Source organism: Arvicola amphibius, chromosome X (assembly GCF_903992535.2).
Source record: "Arvicola amphibius chromosome X, mArvAmp1.2, whole genome shotgun sequence".
In the NCBI taxonomy this organism is placed as follows: Eukaryota; Metazoa; Chordata; class Mammalia; order Rodentia; family Cricetidae; genus Arvicola; species Arvicola amphibius.
The window spans coordinates 14,464,114-14,483,490 of NC_052065.1; the positions used below are offsets into that span (position 1 = coordinate 14,464,114).

A 19,377-nucleotide genomic window follows, 5' to 3' on the forward strand; every position below is an offset into this window, starting at 1 on the left:
TGGTTGCCCCGCCTATACTTCCTGCCTGGATACTGGCCAATCAGCATTTTATTAAAATACAATTGGCAAGGTACAGACCATTGTCCCACAGCAAGTGAGGCTGGGAGTTGTACATTGGCTAGATGCCCAGATGGAAGAGGAAATGCATTTACCACAGTGACTAACAGTGACATTTTTCTCCCTATTGTGTCTCTGAAGCATTGTCTCTGTGTTGTACATGGAAAGCTCTAAAAAAATGTGGAATTAGTCATCAACTATATAAATTCACACTTCAGTCCAAATCCTCATAATTAATTACATATTTGGATGAATCAAATGTCTGAACTTTTCAATATTTTCATCGAATTTTAAGTCACATATCATCCTGCCAAGTTGTCTTGGCATTACTTCATGTTCTCTGGATTTTTTTTAACAAAATAATATCTCTCATCGATCTTAATTCTATTCTCTAAATTCTGTATTTTATGCAAAGTTTTCCTTTATATGAAACCACAAACCATCAGGAATTTCTTTTCACCTCAGATACTAACAAAATGCTTCCTGATCTCCTTGAAAGGCAGAGGTCATTGTAATTATGTCATCCCTCTTCTGTCTACTTCCTGCCACCTGGAATAGTTAGAGGAGCAGCAAGACATCAGTATTCTATCTCTTGTGATCTTTTCCAATCCTGACTTTATTTTTATCATTCTCTGCAGAGGTCGATGTTGAGATTCTCTTGTGCACTAACAAATACTTATGTGCACAAGTTATGGTTTGTGTTTCTTAAAGAAGCCCATCTTGATGACCTTGTCTAAAATCCAATGCCTCTGCCTTCACTCTACTATTTCTACTATGACTCCTACTACTCCTGATAACACACACACACACACACACACACGCACATGCACACGCACACACACACCACCACCACCACCACCACCACATCCTGACTTCATATTCACACTCTTTTCTTTTTCTCCTTAGAATTCACCACTACTAATAGAGAATTTTGCTAATTTTTCTTTTTAGTTATGTTTCTCCTCACCAAAATGTATTATTTTCTGGTCCATGCATTCATTACTGCTGTGCCAATGACATGGTAGAAACAAGATAAACATTGGTTAGATTCATGAGTGACTTGATAGTAGCTGTGTGATGTATGATTACTGTCTCACAAGTCCTTACTCTTACATGTGGGAAAAGTTGGGGCATGCAGGAATTAAGTATACTTTTCTGAGCATAAGTTAACCACCGGTGTAATCGTGTCTGCTCTTCTTAGATGGACTGTGGGAACTATACTGAAAAATAAAAGAATAGTGGAATTAATTGAAGGGGAGAAAGACAGAGATTCCCAAACCAGACTCTGAAAAATTAAAGTGGAACCAGAAAACTTGACTACAATCTGTCTCTGCTATGTCTGTCTCATCTTTGATTTCCATTTCTTTAGTTATCATGGAATAGTCTTAAGTGAATGCTACCCAAGATCCTTTAAAGGTCTAACATCTGTGTGGTTCAGTGCTCCAAAACTGACTTTTGTATTTCTTAAAAGCATATAAGAAAAATTAATTTCATCACAATTTTTTTATTTTCTTGGCATGTTTGGCCTTTCAGAATCTTTTCTCTTATACCAAGTATCATGGAAGCTCATGCATCTGGGTAGGTAAAAATTCAGCTATGTGTGTAAAATTTTGTTTAGTATGTTCATTTTTAAGATGCTTCTAGAATAATTACTACTGCAAATAAAGAGTGATCAATCTAGACAAACGGAAATTGCCAATTGACTAAAGGTAGTTAGCCTCTGGGTCTCTTCATAGTCCCTAAGAAGGTTTTTAAGCTGGAAAAGGGATAAACGGTTACCATTGACAGACACTACAAATGAAGACTTAGCAGTAATGGCTGTGAGCTCTTCCTTAAAAGCACAAAGTACCCTGGAAGCAGTCATTCCACAGAAGAACTGGTGGAAAAAAATTAGAAACCCCAAGAAGCCTAGCAGTGATCTAAACATTGTTCTTAATGATGTTCATTTTCTAATACTGAGAATGCTTCCTCTGCAAACATAATCTGAGTTGATGGGAGATATGAAAAGATAAGAGAGAACCTGGCTTGGGCCCAGTACTAAAGAGGCACCTTAATTCAGAGGATAACATGATTCAAGATTCAAACTAGCGTCTGGGGCTTTTTCTTAGTGAGAGAGTTCTTACCCTGTATGTATGAGGTCTTGGATTCTATCCCCTAAACCATGAGAACTGTTTTTTTTAAGGAGTCAGATTAGGCACTTGTTTGGAAATCTCTGAACTGGAAATAGATCCTGACAACAACCCTCATAGTCACAGGCAAAGGCAATAGTGTTGTAGTAGCTTATGTTTAAAATCCAACTACTTAGGAGACTGAGGCAAGACAATCTCAGGGAACTAGAGGCCAGCCTGAGTTACAGAGTGAATTCCAGGTCAGCCTGGTCTATAGGTTAAGACTCTGTCTAAGCCTGCCTCCCCCAAAATACCAAGAAAAAAGATGATAATAGTAGTTCTCAAACCTCACTGTGCAGCAGAGTTTACGAGGAAATTTGTTGGACATTTAGATTCCTAGACTACTCTCCAGAAGAGCAAACTGAATAGCAAAGGGCCCAGGAATCTGCACTTTCTATTGAATCCCTTCAGAAGCTTTAACTAGATTCCTATCATGCCTAGGGAAACCACAGATTGGGAAACACAGATTGGGGAGAAAGACCATGAGCTTTGGAATTAGTTATCAAAATCCTGATTCCCTCCAAGATATTTATTTGTAATATGACCTCTGGCCCTATGTTTATCTTCTCTGAGCCCTAGCTTTTCTTCAGTAAAAAAAAATGATATTAAAGGACCCATTTTATATGACTGTTTTGAAACTTGGAAATACCATGTAACACATGTCATTTAGAAAAGGCATGTAGCACAAGACTGACACATGCTGGGCACAAAAAGTGAACTGCTATCATGACACTCAAATAATATGATTCTTCCTTTATCAAACACATCCAGGTGCTGCCTTGGATAAAATCCCATCCTTGCCATTGTGACTGATACTGTCATCAGCTAGCATGTACACATGTTCCCAGTCCCTTCCCCACTCTTCTTTCCTTCTTTCCATAGCACTGGTTCCCTTTTAACTCATTCCATAGTTAACTTATTTATTATTATCATTGAAACCAAATAGAATACAATTCTTATAATGGCAGGGGGTTTGTTTATTTGTTGAGATATTGTATCTCTATATACTCTGGGCTAGCCTTAAGTTCCCATTCTCCTGTGTCATTTTTTCCAATGCTAAGAATGCAGGCATGCACTATTGAACCTGATGAAAAGAGAGATTTTAGGTTGTTCTATACACTGACACCCACAGCATTTAGAAAGAACTTGACATAAGATAATTCAGTAATTATGTCTTAAATACTGTGGCTCTATACTGCCAGAAAAAAAATGTATTTTTGTTGCTGTTTTGGTTCTGCGCTGATACCTCTATAATTCCCATACTTCTAAATCATGACCTTCCATTTCTGTCAACAACAATTTTAAAACTGGTTAACATAAAATGCTACTTTCTGAAAATACCAGAATTAGAAGGTAAGAATCATTTGTTTGTAGATTGGTATTCCAAGAACAAAGTATTCACTGTGGAAATCATTGACGCACTAATTGGTCTGCAAGCTGTCTCTTCTGTGAGTGATGGTGGACTCTCAGGGAAAATAACTCCTTACCCTTGGAATTAATGAGAGTTTCAGAGTGGCGTGGGGAAAGCTGTCAGCTTGTGCTAAGGGCCGATATTGTACAGTTCATCACACAGCTTTTCTGGAAAGGGGCAAGGAAGAGAAGACACCACACGAAGGTAGTGAAGGAGTCCTGGGTGCAGTGGGGATGCGGGATGGAAGCATATACTCATTGCACTGTGAGGCAGCCCAAGCCGGAGATCCACTAAGGGCACTTGAGAAATGTCAAATGAGCACTCCTGGCAGCAAAGGTCAGAAGTCATGCAAATTTATGAAGCGAGCCATAGTTTTCAAATATATTGTATGAAAGAATTAATTTTAAAAAGGTCAGCTTTCTGAATGGAGACGGAGGAGAAACAGATGGGGTTGTAGATGGGAGGTCAGGGAAGAGAACGGGAGGGGAGGAGGGAGGGGAAACTGTGGTTGGTATGCAAAATAAATGAAAAAAATAATTTAAAAAAGGATAAGAAGCTATTGTGAGATTTGCACAAGCTCAGCTGGGAGGCAATTTTTGCTTTGTGTTTCCTTCATTCCCCAGTGTGGATTGCCTTTCTTCTGAATTTCTTTTGTATGCCATTCAAAGCAGGTCAAGCAGTCGTCCAAGTCATCAAACAAGAAATCACCCTGAGCCACGGATACCTCTAATTGTATATGCTTTCCATTCCCATGCTAATAGAGGACAAAACAACTACTGTTTATGTGGCACGGGTTGAGCTAGGCACTATATACAACATCAGTTTCTCTAGATATTACGGCCTGTGAGGAGTAAGACAAGTTTGTGTGCCCAAGGAAGGCCATGATTAAGTAGCTTGTTTGAAAGCATAATGCTTCCCCACTGGGAGAAGTAACAGAGGTACTTTGAGATGCAGTATGTCGGATAGGGAGGCCAATTGTAGACTAAGAAAGGGACCGTGGGGAGTCAGGAGAGCCTAAACAATCTCCATATCTCTAAATTAGTTACAGTATCTTCCAACTTGATGTTTAAGCCAGCATGTATATCCAACAGCTAGTCTGAGTTCCTGCTAGTGCTTTGCTTACCTGTCCTTATCTGCAAAGCCACAACAGTTTTCCATTGGCATCATATACAGGCGGGCGGAAACACTGCTAATTTTTCTTCCTCCTCCTCCTCCTCCTGCTTCTCCTCCTTTTCCTCCTGTTCCTCCTCCTCCTTCCCCTCCCCCTCCCCCTCCCCCTCCTCCTCCTCCTCCTCCTGCTCCTGCTTCTTCTCCTCCTCCTCCTGTTCTTCCTCCTCCTCCTGCTTCTCCTCCTTCTCCTCCTGTTCCTCCTCCTCCTGCTGCTTCTCCTCCTTCTTCTTCTCCTCCTCTTCTTCCTCCTCCTCCTCCTCCCTCTTCCTCTTTCTCCTCCTCCTTTTTTTTTTTCTTAAGTCATCCTCAGAGAAAGATCCTTTGGATCTTCCACTGTATTTGTTCAATAAAGCTGTTCAATTACCCTCAAAAACTTCAAGGAATATTCTTTGGAGTCAGGGCATTGTGGATTATACCTTTAATGCCAGCATTCAGAAGACTGCATCAGGAGGATTCCTATGAGTTTGAGGCCACCTTGGTGAGTTCCAGGCCAGTCTGAGCTACATGCAGCCTGAGAACCTGTCTTTAAAAAAAGAGAAAAGAAAAGAATGGGACTGATGGAACATGTGATCAAACCGGACTCTCTGAATGAGGTTGACGGTGGAGGCTGACTGAGAAGCCAAGGACAATGATGATAGGCTTTGATTCTACGGCATGGACAGGCTCTGTGTGAGCCTTGTCAGTTTGGTTGCTCACCTTCCTGGACCTGGGGGGAGTTGGGAGGACCTTGGACTCAACATAGTGTAGGGAACCCTGATGGCTCTTTGGCCTGGAGAGGGAAGGAGTGGGGGTATGGGTGGAGGGGAGGGGAGGGAAGGGGGAGGAGGGGAGGAGATGGAAATTTTTTAATTAAAAAAAGAGAAATAAAAAAGAAAAGAAAAGGAATATTTACCAATTGACTTCCTCTTGAACCTCCACATACACCCAGATCCTCCTAAAATAAGAACTTTCTGTCACAACAGAGCCACACAAAAGGTTTCCGGTTGATTTTTGACCTAGTTTGACCTTTTATAATCCGTAACAAGTCAAAGTGATTCCTTTTAGCGCGTTAGCTGGAAATGTACCGTCATGATTTCCAGTGGCATTTACTTTTGCTGGGGAGTGGTGAAAATTTGAAATGCCAAAGCATTCTTCATGGTCAAGGGCAAAGTGGTGCATTGCTGCGGAACACCCACTGGTGTATATGGTAGGGCTGGGTCCTGGGAACTGCTGTTCAGAGAGCACCTAATAGTTTGTTATGGAGAAAGCTTGTACCATTTTCCCCCCTCAGTGGTTTATGGAATAAACTACCTCATAGCAGTTATACTCTAGGCGATCATTCAAGGTTTCATTTTTAATTTGATAGGGCAGATTTTAATTGTGACAGTTTTATTCCTTCATATGTGCAGTGTTTACATTTTTTTCTCTGAAGCAAGGGAGTACAAAGTTCTTTTGATTTTTGGAATAACATCATGCTTTGAAATAACACATTAAAATCTAAGGAGTTCAGTCTCCAGATAAACACAACCATAAATGGTACCCCTAGAAAATGTCTAAAGTTACCAAATCCTTGACTAAAATCCAGTTGAGATTTTGATGGCAAACAATGAATTAATTAAATGATCACTTTGGACTAGTTGGTCTTTTGTTTATTTGATTGGTTGTGTTTTGTTTTGTTTTGTTTTTTATTTCAACATATAGAATTGTTTGATGAAGACGAACATTTTTTTTTCTCATGTATCAGTTTTCAATATAAAGGAAAACCTTTTCCAGAAGCTGGTGCTTTGGGGAGCTTGATCAGGATTGCACCCGTGAGTGATCTTTCCCTAGTGCTAAGCAAGAGTAGCTGACAGAGCCTGTCTCAGTCCAGTTGTACAGCTGAGACAATCCCTGCTATCAGGAGATGTGCCTTCTCAGGATGACCCAGCAGAAAGTCTTGCAGTCCCTCCTCGTTAGCTTTTCTGTCAACTTGAAACATGTTAGGGTCACTTGAAAATAAGAAACCGCATTGAGAAAATAACCCCACCAGATTGACGTGTGGATCATTTAACAATTGATGTGAGAGGGCCCAGTCCTCTTCTGGACCCATGGTCCTGAGTTCTATAAGAAAGCAGACTGGAGAAGCCAGTAAACAGCACTCCTCCATGGCTTCTGCTTCAGTGTCTACCTCCAGAAACCTACCAGGAATCCCTGCCCTAACTTCCCTCAGTTGGATTCCTCCAACTGAGGAATTTGGTTATATTGTTTTGTCACAGTGACAGACACCCTAACTAAGACACGGTATGATAGGAGAGAAGCAATGTAAAGAGAGAATAAAAGTACGTGCTTCAACATCACTGCAATTGCAGGGCTGTGAGTCATGGGTGGCAATTATAAAAGCTCTAAGAAAGTCTCCTTACACAGTTAAGCAAAGAAAGAGAGGGACGCTTCTATGTGGACAAGTGGAGAAACACAGACAGACTCATAGCTGCTAGTCAAAACTAAAGCGGGGTGGGGAGGGCTGATGAGATTTCTCACTCAGTAAAGTATTTATAGTGCAAGAATGAGGTATCTGAGATCAATCCCCAGAACCCATGTTAAAGACAAAAAGGTCAAGTGCAAACACACATTTGTAATTAGAGAGCTAGGGAGGCAGAGACAGGAAAACCCTTGGGGCTTGCTGGCCGGCCAGCTTAGCCTGTTTAATGAGCTCCAGGCCAATTAAAAACCCTGTCTCACAAAACAAAGTGTACAGCTCCGGAGAAATTACTCCTGAGACTTTCCTCCAGCACACGCACGCGCGTGCACACACACACACACACACACACATACACAATCATAATTTTGCACTCATGCTAGCATGCACACACATACACACAAGAGTGAAAGACAATGTCAGAACAAATGTTATTCTTCTTTGTGATATCAGCATGTACCTTTTCATATAAATCTTTCGCTTATTTCGTGTATTTCTAATGAAGCCTTCTTTCACTACTAGCCCTCCATTCAATGAATATAGTGTTTTCAGATGTGTTCGCCTTGGTGATCACTTGTTCTTAAGGAAAACAGGAGTAGTATGGTGAGCATGCCAGAGCTGCAGATGCAAGCACAAGCGTCTAAGGAAGGCAGTTGACATGTCCCAGTTTGCCTTAATTATAAGCAACACAGCCAGAACCAGACCTCAATGGATGTGGAGTCAGATACTTCTTAGACAGCAACTCCACCTCTGTGCAAGTGGGCAAAAGCGACTAGCTTGAACAAATGTTTGTTTGCTATTAATTTAGGGACTTAATAGAGAAACAAAAGCCCAGTAAATAAACTGATAGGAAATGGCACTGCCTTGTGCGTTCCTTTCCAAGAGTAGGGAGGCTGGGTATCACACTGTTCTTTTAAGTGAATGTTGCCTGTTAGTGTATTTGCTGGGCTTTTGATTCTCTATTACATCCTTAAATTAATAGCAAAGTAATGTTTATCCAATTGAATTGAGCCTGTAGTTTAAACATTTTTATTAAATAATAGCTATCGAACGGTACAAATATAGAAAATGAGGAGTCACTGGAAAGAATGCTAGCTGCAGCTTCTAATGTGAGCATTTGAAAATCAGTTCCAGACATCACTTCTACCTTCTTACCTCTTTTCCCCACTAGATCCATTTTTTCCTGAGAAAATAAAATGTGGTATTATCATATGAATTCTGGAAGGTTCTTTAAATCACTCTGAAACAAAATTGGGATTTAAAGAAAATAATACAGTTAATAAATTCTATGCACACAAGTTAGTTTTGCAGAATACATAGGAGAATTTTGTCAGAATACATAAGAGAATATTCCTTTAAGTCATGGATCCACATTCTTAACTATATTATTGTATGTATATGTAAATCATTTCTCCAAGCCAAAATGCTGTCATGGGACTTCCACAAAGAAGTTATATATAGATTTATAGCCCTGGCCCATTTTATGTGCATTTGTTACCAAGTAAAAGTCACGTATACCAAATAAAATAACCCTCAACAATTATAATTTCTTGGCAGTTGAGCCTAGTTGAATAAGTAAACACTTAAAAATGCAAGATAGTTGAACCAAATGTATGGCAACTTATCTTTTAAACACTATCACTTTCTGTAATCTATTGTAATAATGCAAGTTATTCTGATTCTCCACATTGATAATTTATCATTAGATAAACCATAGAGTGTCAGGAAATTAGGACTGAAGTACGTTTTATCACTCTAAAGGACATGCACTCGTGTTTATTTTTCGTTGGGAACAGATTGATGCTTGGAGCAAAACTTGTATTACATATCAAAGCATAACAAATTTTAAAATTGAATTAACTATATGAATATGCAAGCATTTTCCTAATTTGCCCCTTGATATTTCTTATTTAAAAATGTCAAGATATACATTTTTGGCTTATATTAATTTTGCTCCGCTCAACTTTTTTCTTTTCAGCACTGGGAATCAAACTTAGGGTCTTACTCTTGCAAAGCCAGCACTCTTCCACTGAGCTCTCCCACTCCTTGCTTCTTTGACAAAGGGTTTTACTATGCAGCCCACATTTGGCCTTACACTTATGCCTTCTGCCTCAGCCTGCCAAGTACTAGGATTACAGATATTACAGATTAATGCCAGGTTGCTATTCGTTTTATTTATACATACATATGTGTGTGTGTGTGTGTGTGTGTGTGTGTGTGTGTGTGTGTGTGTGCATATTCTCTCTTAGGACTAACAGGACAGCTCAGTGAGTAAAGGTGCTTATAACACAAATCTCATAAGCCATGTTGTGAAATGAGACAGCTCCCACAACTTGTCTTCTGACCGCCACACATTAAATAACTGAATATATACAAATGCAATAAATAAAACCATTTTTCATTTTACCACTTATGTATTGCTTTAAAAAATAGATGCAATGTATGACTGCTTGATTATGGTAATTGAAACATGAAGTTAAGATAAATTAATTTTTAATTGCTTAATTATCTAATATAGTAAGAAAATGCAGTCTCTCACTCTTCTAAAATCCCCACACTTTTTTCTTCTCTCTCCCTCTTAATTCTTAGATCATTCTTTTTATCATAGAACTTTAACTGCTACGTATATGTGTCTTCCACATTTCTATGCCCAGCCAGAGTCTATAAACTGAATTCCAAGTCCTCATTTCTGGCTGCCCAGTAGACACTTCCATTTGGATGTCTCACAGACCTGCCAACATTATTATATCAAAGCCAAACTCCTGAACTTCACCCAGCCTTCTCTTCCTTTAGCATCTTAATCAATAGCTTCTCCATCCTCATTACCCAAGTCACACACGTTGAAACCATCTTTTCTCTTTCTGCCTCTCATACTCTTCCTCTCCTTGCAATAAATTAACTTGAATTGCCACCTGAGTCTTCACTGTGTTCAAGTCCTAAATATTTGCCAGCATCTTGCTGTCCTGGCTCAGCACCACAGTTACTGGTTGGAACGCATCAATTGCCCCATTAGTGTTCCTTGGTTCAGCCCTCGCTTTCCATTTGATATACTCTTCACTGAGAAGTCGAAGTGATAACAGTTGTGTTCGTCATCAGCGCAAGGTCTCTAATGGCTCCCCACACACTTTGAACAAGTGCAGACGTCTGAATCATGATTCACAGGATGCGACATCTGGCTCGGCTACCTGCTTCTCTCTTACCTCCCACTTCTTCCTCACTCTCTTACAGTCTTGCTAGACTCTCACTGTTCCAGACTCAAGATTTTTAACATTTCTTTCTTCTGCCTCGTGTGATATTCTCCAACTTTGATTTTTTTTAAAAAAAAATTTCATTTTCGCATGACATGATCATCCCATTTTATACTGCACCTCTTCCACCGTTACTTGTCACTGTTCTCTATAGGCCTCATGTTATGCTTTCCTTGTGTGGTTTTTTTCAAATGTCCATCTTCCTCTGTTTGATACCAGATCCACAAATATAAGGATTCTCATGTGTTTGGTTTGTAGCTGAATCCCTAAATTTCTGGTATCCTGTAAGAACTGACCAAATACCAATGCAATAGATGAAAAGAATGGTCCTGGGAGAATGCCAGAGACAGAAACAGTGGTGATGAAATAACGCATATCTAAACCACTTCTGGAGGGAACTATTTATTAAGGAAAGCAAGCAAGTTGTGGCTTCAGCTGGGGGGGGGGAGGTATAAAGAATTTTGAGTGAATATCTTCCAACCATGCTGAGAATTTCGATGTACATTTTAAGGAAATAGGTTTCAAGTTATTGAGTTACCACATGAAAGGCCCATCAAGTGTATATACGCCTTTTGCTCTAGAAACCCAAATAAGTTTAAGGAATTTGAGGGTTCAGATGACTGGGTAGATGAATGTGACTTTGGCCATAGCTCAATCCAGAACTCAAATGCTATCAAGATCTACCTACTGCCCCTGCCAGTATTTGTTCGAGTAGCAGCACAATGCTCAGGCTAAATGTGGTTGTGGGATCTGTCTCTGGTCTCTCGCGGAAGCCTTTCAGAGAGTACCATGGCTTTGTGTCAACTCTTGTAGAGGCACTTGCCTATTTCGCAGGTAGATGTGCTGCTCAGGAAATAGAATGATTGGTCAACAAATTAAGATACATTTTATCCTTGAGGCAAGGTTTAGAGAGTGGCTGGTTCTCCAGAGAGAAGTTGGGATAGAACTTTTCTAAGAGGGAAATGGAGGGTGCTAATGGCTAACAGCTGAGCACTACAAAGGGGTAATGAAGGTTTGAACTTCAGACCCTGCAGTTGGAATGGAAGAGAAGGGAAGAAGTAGTGAACAGAGGGAGTCAAGCTGACCTCCTGGCTAGAACTGGGAGTGGACACGACATAGGCTCGCTTTCACCTTGGAGATTTTGAGCTATGTGGCTAGAATTTGGCAATGTCATTCATGAAGATTCGGGATGAAGTAGGAGAAACAGATTTACAAGAGCAGGAAGGCATTCTCTTGCTTTCTCATCCCTGGTTTTGTTAATAAGATTGTTTCCAGCTTCTCAAACTCAAGCACAATTGAATACTGCAAGAGGCAGAAGGCAAATTCTTCTACCAACCACTTATTCTCAGAAGACTTGTCTCTGTGGTTTTGAAAACTCTTCTCTTGGAACTCACGTGTGAGAAAATTTATTTTCTCCCAGTAGTCTGCATTGCTTTTACTTGAGCTAGCAGGGTCTACAGAGTAGAAATCTGTTAGAGCTGGGTTTCAATTTTCTCCCAGAGAACATTTCTGCATGACTGACTTAAGACTCTCTTTGAATGCATTATGGATTAGACTGGGAGAAGTGTAGTACTCATGTATAATGTGCCCTTGTTATTGTTCATGGAATTGTGAAACAAGAAAAATTTAATAGGTCTTGGACATAAGAAATAAAGGACAGACATTGAATTGTCATAGCCTGTACAGAAAGGTATCAGCATTGTTTTGGTTTTTTGTTTGTTTTGGTTTTGCTTTTGCTTTTTGGGGATGTTTATCATTGACCAGGTACTGTTGCAAATTCTCAACACAAAATGAGTCATTTAAGCTGGGTGGTGGTGGCACCTGCATTTAATCCCAGCACTCGGTAGGCAGAGGCAGGTGGATCTCTGTTAGCTGAGAGCAACCTGGTCTACAAAGAGAGCTTCAGGACAGCCAGGGCTGTTATACAGAGAAACCTTGTAAAGAAAGGAAGAAAAAAGAAAGAAAGGAAGAGGGAAAGAAAGAGGTAAGGAAGGAAGGAAAGAAAGGAAGGAAGAAAAAAGAAAGGAAAGAAGGAAGAAAGAAAGAAAACAAACAGAAAAAGAAGTCATTTATACTGTTATTTCCAATGTATAGATGGGGAAACTGAGACCAACACTGTCTTGTTAATGTATCATGTTTAATGTCCCAAAACTAAAATGGTGGACCTAGAATTTAAGGAGTGTGGCTCAAGGACATGAGCACTTAAATCAGCTTACTGTATGTCCCAGAACATCTTCAAAACATCCCAATGAATGCCCATTCTCTCAGCATAGTTCAGATATAGTCTCTAGAAAGTATCCTCATTTGGATATAAATTTTGAACATTATTCCTCTTACCCATGATCGTTTGCTTATGCAAAACCAGGAAAAAAAATCTAGTCTGTGCAACAGGGGCATCCAAATTACTAGGCAGGATTTTCAGGCAAATGACAAATTGAATTGAATGTGATTCTCTGATAATCTAGTTTATCCTGAGAATTAAACATGCTGTATGTGTTCGTATAGGTTTGGTTTCAACTAATAGGTCAGTTTTCTTTCTTAAGGATCCAGAGGCTTGGTATACGCTGATATAAAGTGGCTGAGGTCATGTTTTGCATCTTTGACAGAGTGGGAGAAGGTTTTGCTTAGGCCTCAACCTCTGGCTTTTGCAGGTTTCCCCGGAACTCCAGAACGAAGTGCTGATCAGCCTTCTGGAGACAGATCCAGATGTTGTGGACTACCTGCTCAGAAGAAAGGCTTCCCAATCCTTGTGAGTATGCCCATTTTCCAGCTCCCAGAGTCACACTGCTAATGAATTTTTTCTCTTTAGTTTCATTTCTAAAGAATTTGTGTGGTGGTTCTAGTTGCATACAACTTTTGACAACTTTTTTTTTGTAATCCTGATCAATCCACCCAAGCAGAAATTATTTTAGTCTTACTGACTTCCCAAAATCCAAGCCACTTTTCCAGACTTTTCTTGTTTGTTTTCAACTTTCTCTAGAACCTTCAGGAACTTCTGACTCTGTTCACAGGAAAGAAAAAAAAAGTGCTAAACTACCGGCAAGAAGCTCAGAGGGGTAAAATGTGGATAAGTGAGTCTAACCTGTAGGCCATAGGCCACATGACCTCAGAGTATCTAAGAATTCAGCCCAACAGAAAATCACAAACTTCATCAAAACGTTATAAAAACGTTTTCTTTTTTACAACTCAATTGTACAGTTCTTGATCACATCCTTCACAATATCGTGCCACAATGTCAAAAGTCTAAGCATGTCTGTTAAGAGTCATGGTAAACACTTATTGCCCTGGAGGCTGCACTGGGGCGAAGGCAAGGAAAGCATCTTCCTTGTGCAATTTTGCAGGAGGGAGCAATCCATCTCTAAACCACAAGAGCAACCTTTGCTGAGACCTAAGTGCCCATTTGCAATGAGAAGTGTGTACTTTGCCAGCTCTGTCATTAGGTACATCTTGTATTGTCTTGAAGAAAATGCATACTAGCCAAGTTTGCAATGAGGCACATGCAAGGCATGCTTTAAGTTATGACTTGCTACCATTTTGCCCCAAAAGGAGCACAGAATAGTTGGCTGTTCAGATTTTAGGTTTAGTCCCAGCAGCTGCTAGAGAGGCAGCGTGCTTGATGGTGCTACAACATTTGGAAAAGCCAGGTAAAGGAGTGACATTGCACGTTGCCACGTTAACCAGGAGCACATCGCCACACAAACACCCAACCTTAAACTTAGGACAGGAAGAGTTGATGCTGTTCTCTCTTGAGAGCATCATTGTGCTATGCTTTCAATCGTTAAGTCTAGGATGCATTCGTCCATGTTTTAATGACTTCAAAAGTGAGATTAATCCTAGAACCAATGACATGTCTAAGCTTAATTCATAGCATTTTTTTCTTTTTCATCCATAGATTTTTTTTTTCAAAAACGGGGCTTATTTGGGTGTAACTTAGAAACAAGACATGTTCAGTTATTTCCATAGACTAATAACAAATGTGGTTGCTTTTCATTTCAAATTATTTCAAGTGATTATAAAAGTATACCATTTAGGGAAATTTAATGAAAAGGAATTCCACATTGTTTAATGCCCTTCTTTCCGGGCTAATACATTAAGACCCTTACTGAATTCAGTTTCCCTCCCATTCCAGTAGTCCAGGGAAGGTCTTATAATCAGATCACCCTTTCAATGCACTTTAAGAAAAGACTATTTGTGTGCCGATCAATATCAAGGCAATTTCTGGTTCAAGTAAGATGCTTTGCTAGGATTCAATTCCAAGAAACAGAAGTAAAAGCAAATACATAAAAAATACAAATGGATCTGCATTTCATGGTCTATCTTTTATATCAGGGAATTGGAACTGCACTTATTTTCCCCTAGCATTCTAACACTCATCAAGGTATAAATTCTCATTTTTCCCCAAACAATCATATGCTATGAGAATTCGTATAATTGTACTTGTGTCTCTCCTGTGGGCAAGAAACACAGTGATGTTTCTATTTGTAAAGTCTTCCTTACTCTTTGTTTATAATATTTTGTTTCTGTATGGTAGGAAATAGAGAAAACATATACCCGAAAAAAACTATGAAATTTTGACTGTCCAAATGTCTTATTTTGTGTGGCATTATTTAGATTGGTACATTTTATTCTTGAAAAAGACATTAGCAAGAATGCAATGCCGTTTGCAAGCATGCTTTTGGTATATAAATGCCAAGGTAAGAACAGAACCTTGCTTTCTCTCCTCCTAGGAAGGACAAAGCGCACGTATCAAGCCCACGCTAGCTGTGTAATTGTTCTAGCCTCTTTTGTTCCCTATCCTTGTATGAATGACTCTTTAGGGAAGTGAATAGAAAGAAGATTAGTTTTGTTTTTCTTTTTGTTTCTTTCTGCTAGGTACAGGCAAAGAACAGTCCAGAAGGTCACTAATAATTCCATGAAGTAAACGATAGATATTTATGAAAAAAATATTTTTTTAAAGTGGCCTTCTGAGGCTTGAGCTGTAGGCAGTCACTTTGGGCCATAAGCATATGTTTTCCCAAGCTCCTGGAGTATATGGAGCTCTTCAAATCTTGGGAAGGTGCTTCTTCTGAGTCAGCTGGATTGGGAGGTGGGCTGAGATTCTCCATTTCTGACAAGCTCTCTGTAGTATTGTTGCTACTGGTCCATGATCCACATTTGGAGTAAGAAAGCTTAAAAAAAAAACATTTTCTTGACTTTATGTGCATTCAGACCTGATGGCAGAGGTGTGTTACTCAGTGTACAGCAGAATGCAAAATGTCAGGTACTAGACATGGTCTCAGACTCACCTGCCCATTACAAATCCCTGGGGATTGTAAAGAAGACTTGTGAGTCTTCCCCATCACCATGGTGCCTATTCATTTATTCTGGCCTGCAGTCCAGACATCGGGATTTGCAAAGCTCTCCACATGATTCTAATAAGCAACCCAAACTCCAAAGGATTGACTCAGATCTACCACTTGGATTCTCTATATTTAAAATCCCATGGGGACTTGGGTGGGGTGAGTTTTGACCTTTTACATGTGTCCTTGTGTTGATAAAGGAGCAGAACAAATGTTCTGACTTATAAATCCATGGAGTTTGTAGAAATGAGGGAGATATAATTTTCAGTCTCATAATGGCTTCTGGGGGTGGGAAGACTTGCAGTGCACTTGGAAGCTGAGTAAAGATGTAACTGAGTCTGGGTGTTCAGATAGCTAGTCCTGGATGTGGTCAATACAGCAAAGTTCCCATCTCTCTGGGGACAGAATAATGAAGTTAGGTAGATGTCCTAAAATAGCAGGGTGGAGTAAGGTGGGGTGACAATCAAATCAGAAAGTAGTGATAAAGGAACACAGTGACAAAATGACCCTGTAATTATAGATTATAGAGATTGTAAATTACAGTACCCCAAAGTGACAGATGGTGCTGGCTACAGTGGCACCCATATCAATTAACCACCAATCAGTTGTATCTGTTTAATTTATGACACCGCTTTCTAGCTTCAAGTTGCGGTCAAGATCTATGTCCAAATTCACCCCTATTGCTATTTTTTCTGCCATGGAGTATGCTCATCAATGACTCTCTGACTCGGTTTCCTCATATGTTAACTGGAGATTTAGCAGTTACTATTGTGTTCCTGTGAACTTCACCAAATGCCTCCTTTACAACTACTTAGCTGAGACTTGTTGTATATGAGGCATTGTGACTGTGTCCCTTGACATCTATGAGACAGTAGATGGCAACAAAATATGGCCCATAAGAACGAGATATCTTCGGGTCTAAAAGCAGTGCCTCTTAAGCACTGGAGACTTTTGATTATCTTTCCCCTGAAACCTCCATTCCCCAGTTCACATACCTAAGTAAAGCTTTAGATTCCTGTGAGGCCAAGTGGAAATGCCACAAGATTTAATTTGGAGGGGAAACGAAATAAATTTTCTAAAGAGTGTAAAACCCAGAATGAGAAAATATGTATTATTATTTCTGTTTTGAAAGAACAAACATTTCATGATACTTGGGAACTTGGTGTTTGTTTTGATTTGTGTTTTTCCCTTCTGTGTACAATATCAGAGTTGGGTGAGTGCAGAGAGAATTCATTATCTTTTCATGTGCTTGTCCACTTCAGGGTTTAGCTTTCACCAAAGGAGCATGCCAAAGGGGGATTAGAAGAGATTTTCAGTACCAAAGTTGCCAGGCTTCCCGGTTTTGAACAGCATGTCTTGCTAGAATTATGTGCTCTTTTCTTCAGAAGTCCTTAAAAGAGACCGGCCTCTCTGATTCAGGAATGTGGCCAATAGAGGGGAAGATGGTAGAAACCTGATCTAAAAGGACAATGTAGGTTGAATGAGGACCTATACATCAAAATAAAGGTGTCAGAGCAGGGTCAGGGCTAGTGTGAGGTAAAGGAGATACCTAGGCACAGAATTTAAGGACGTAAGAACTCAGTTGTGAAAACTATATTGTAATGTAATGGTTTTACAAAATCACATTTGATTCCCTGCCTCCCCCAGAAAATGAGAAGGCAAAAAGCAAATATTTTCTAAAGACGAGTGTCATACTTAGCCACCGAAGAAATGTGTTTCTTCAGTTGAGAGTAAAATGTGTGGGCCTGGCCTAAATGGATGCAGCACATTGGTCATGTTTCACAACCTCCCCTGTCTGTGTCTCTTTTTAATTTACTATTACTAAGTGTGACAGTTGACAAAGTGACACTCTGAAATGATTTTCAGTTAAATTAACCTGAAACTAAATAATGATAACACTGTTGGGTGTAAATGACTCATTTAAATCGGAATCCAGTGTTAACGGTTCCGATGCACCTATTTTTCATATTTTTAGTAGTATTTTTACTTATCTAACATTCTAAGGGGAGAAATGAACCTTACATGAAATTATTTAAATCAAAGTGCACAGTTTTCTTTTTCACAAAGGGGTACTTCAGACCCCTGACTCTCTGCGTAAGGAATGCTTCGTAGAACTGAGCATAAATCAGTGTGAACACGATCTGTAAATCAACATACAGTTCAGGAGAGAGAGAGCCCAGTAGAGCTCAGGATTATCTGTGGCATGGAAATTAAAACTTTGCTCTTCATAGATGGAAGTCAGCCCCAATCATAAATCCACTTTCTGCAGTATGAAAGAGTATTAGGGAGCCAGTTACCTTTGCGGGAGCAGGTCCGAGCCAGCAACCTCCATGGAACTAGGCCCAGGCAAGCAACCTTGGTGGGAGCAGGCCCAAGCCAGCGACCTCTGCAAGAACAATCCTGAGCCACAGACATCCGTAGGGGCAGGCCCGAGACAGTGTCCTCTGCTGGAGCAGGCCCATGCCAGCAACCTCAATCAGTGCAGGCCTGAGACAGAGGCCTCCTCTGGAGCAGGTCCTATTCAGTGACCTCCACGAGAGCAGGCCAGAGCCAAACGCTTCCATGGAACCAGGTCTGAGACAGCAACCTCCAGAGAAGCAGGTATAAGTGAGCCACCTTGATGGGAACAGGCCCAAAAGACCTCCAGGCATGTCCAGTGACCTTCAGGAATGCAGAGTGGCCTCCTGGGGTGACTGGAACCCTTGCCCTGAATCCACCTTGAGGAGCAACCATCTGAGCCTTGGATCCACTGGCACCTGGAAATTTGATCACCAGAAACATGGACCCAACTACACAAATCAGAAGAAAAAAGTGGGTATGCAAGGTAAAAACGCACATGACACCAACAAAAGCTAGTGGCACTACAACAACAAGACTTGAACACCCCAATACAGATGATACACAAAAAAAATGACCTAAAAAATAACTTTAGGAGAATGTTTGAGGCCCTTAAAGAGGAAATGAAAAATTCCCTCAAAGAAATGGAGGAAAAGGAAACAAAATATTGGAAGAAATCAACAAATACCTTAAAGAAAACCAAGAAAAAGCAATCAAACAGGTGAAAGAAACAATTCAAGACTTGTAACTGAAATAGAGAAAATAAAGCAAAAACTGAGGGAATTCTGGAAAAAGAAAATATGGGAAAACCACAAATGCAAGTACAAAGAGCAGAATGCAGAGATGGAAGAGAGAATCTCAAGCATTGAAAATACGACAGAAAAAATAGGCTCACCGGTCAAAGAAAACATTAAATCTAACAAAAGCTTAACACAAAATATCCAGGAAATATGGAACATTAAGAAAAGACCAGACTGAGAAGCCAAGGACAAAGGCGCTGATCTTTAACTCTTCTGCATGGACGGGCTCTGTGGAAGCCTTCTCAGCTTGGTTGATCACCTTCCTGGACCTGGGGGGAGTTGGGAGGACCTTGGTCTTAACATAGAGTAGGGAACCCCGATGGCTCCTTGGCCTGAAGAGGGAGGGGGGTATGGGTGGAGGGGAGGGGAGGGAAGGGGGAGGAAGAGGGGAGGAGATGGAAATTTTTAAATAT

The 19,377-nt window shown here is 40.2% G+C and overlaps 1 protein-coding gene across 2 annotated transcripts in view; it reads left to right on the forward strand.

Moving 5' to 3' along the window:
- The window catches only part of Arhgap6 (Rho GTPase activating protein 6), a 511,034-nt gene that overhangs the window by 477,549 nt on the left and 14,108 nt on the right, over positions 1–19,377 (forward strand). For both annotated transcript variants that reach the window (XM_038316286.1, XM_038316287.1), the window contains exon 10: positions 13,140–13,237. In XM_038316286.1, coding sequence (XP_038172214.1) covers positions 13,140–13,237 — 98 coding nt within the window. The remainder of the gene's footprint in view (positions 1–13,139; positions 13,238–19,377) is intronic.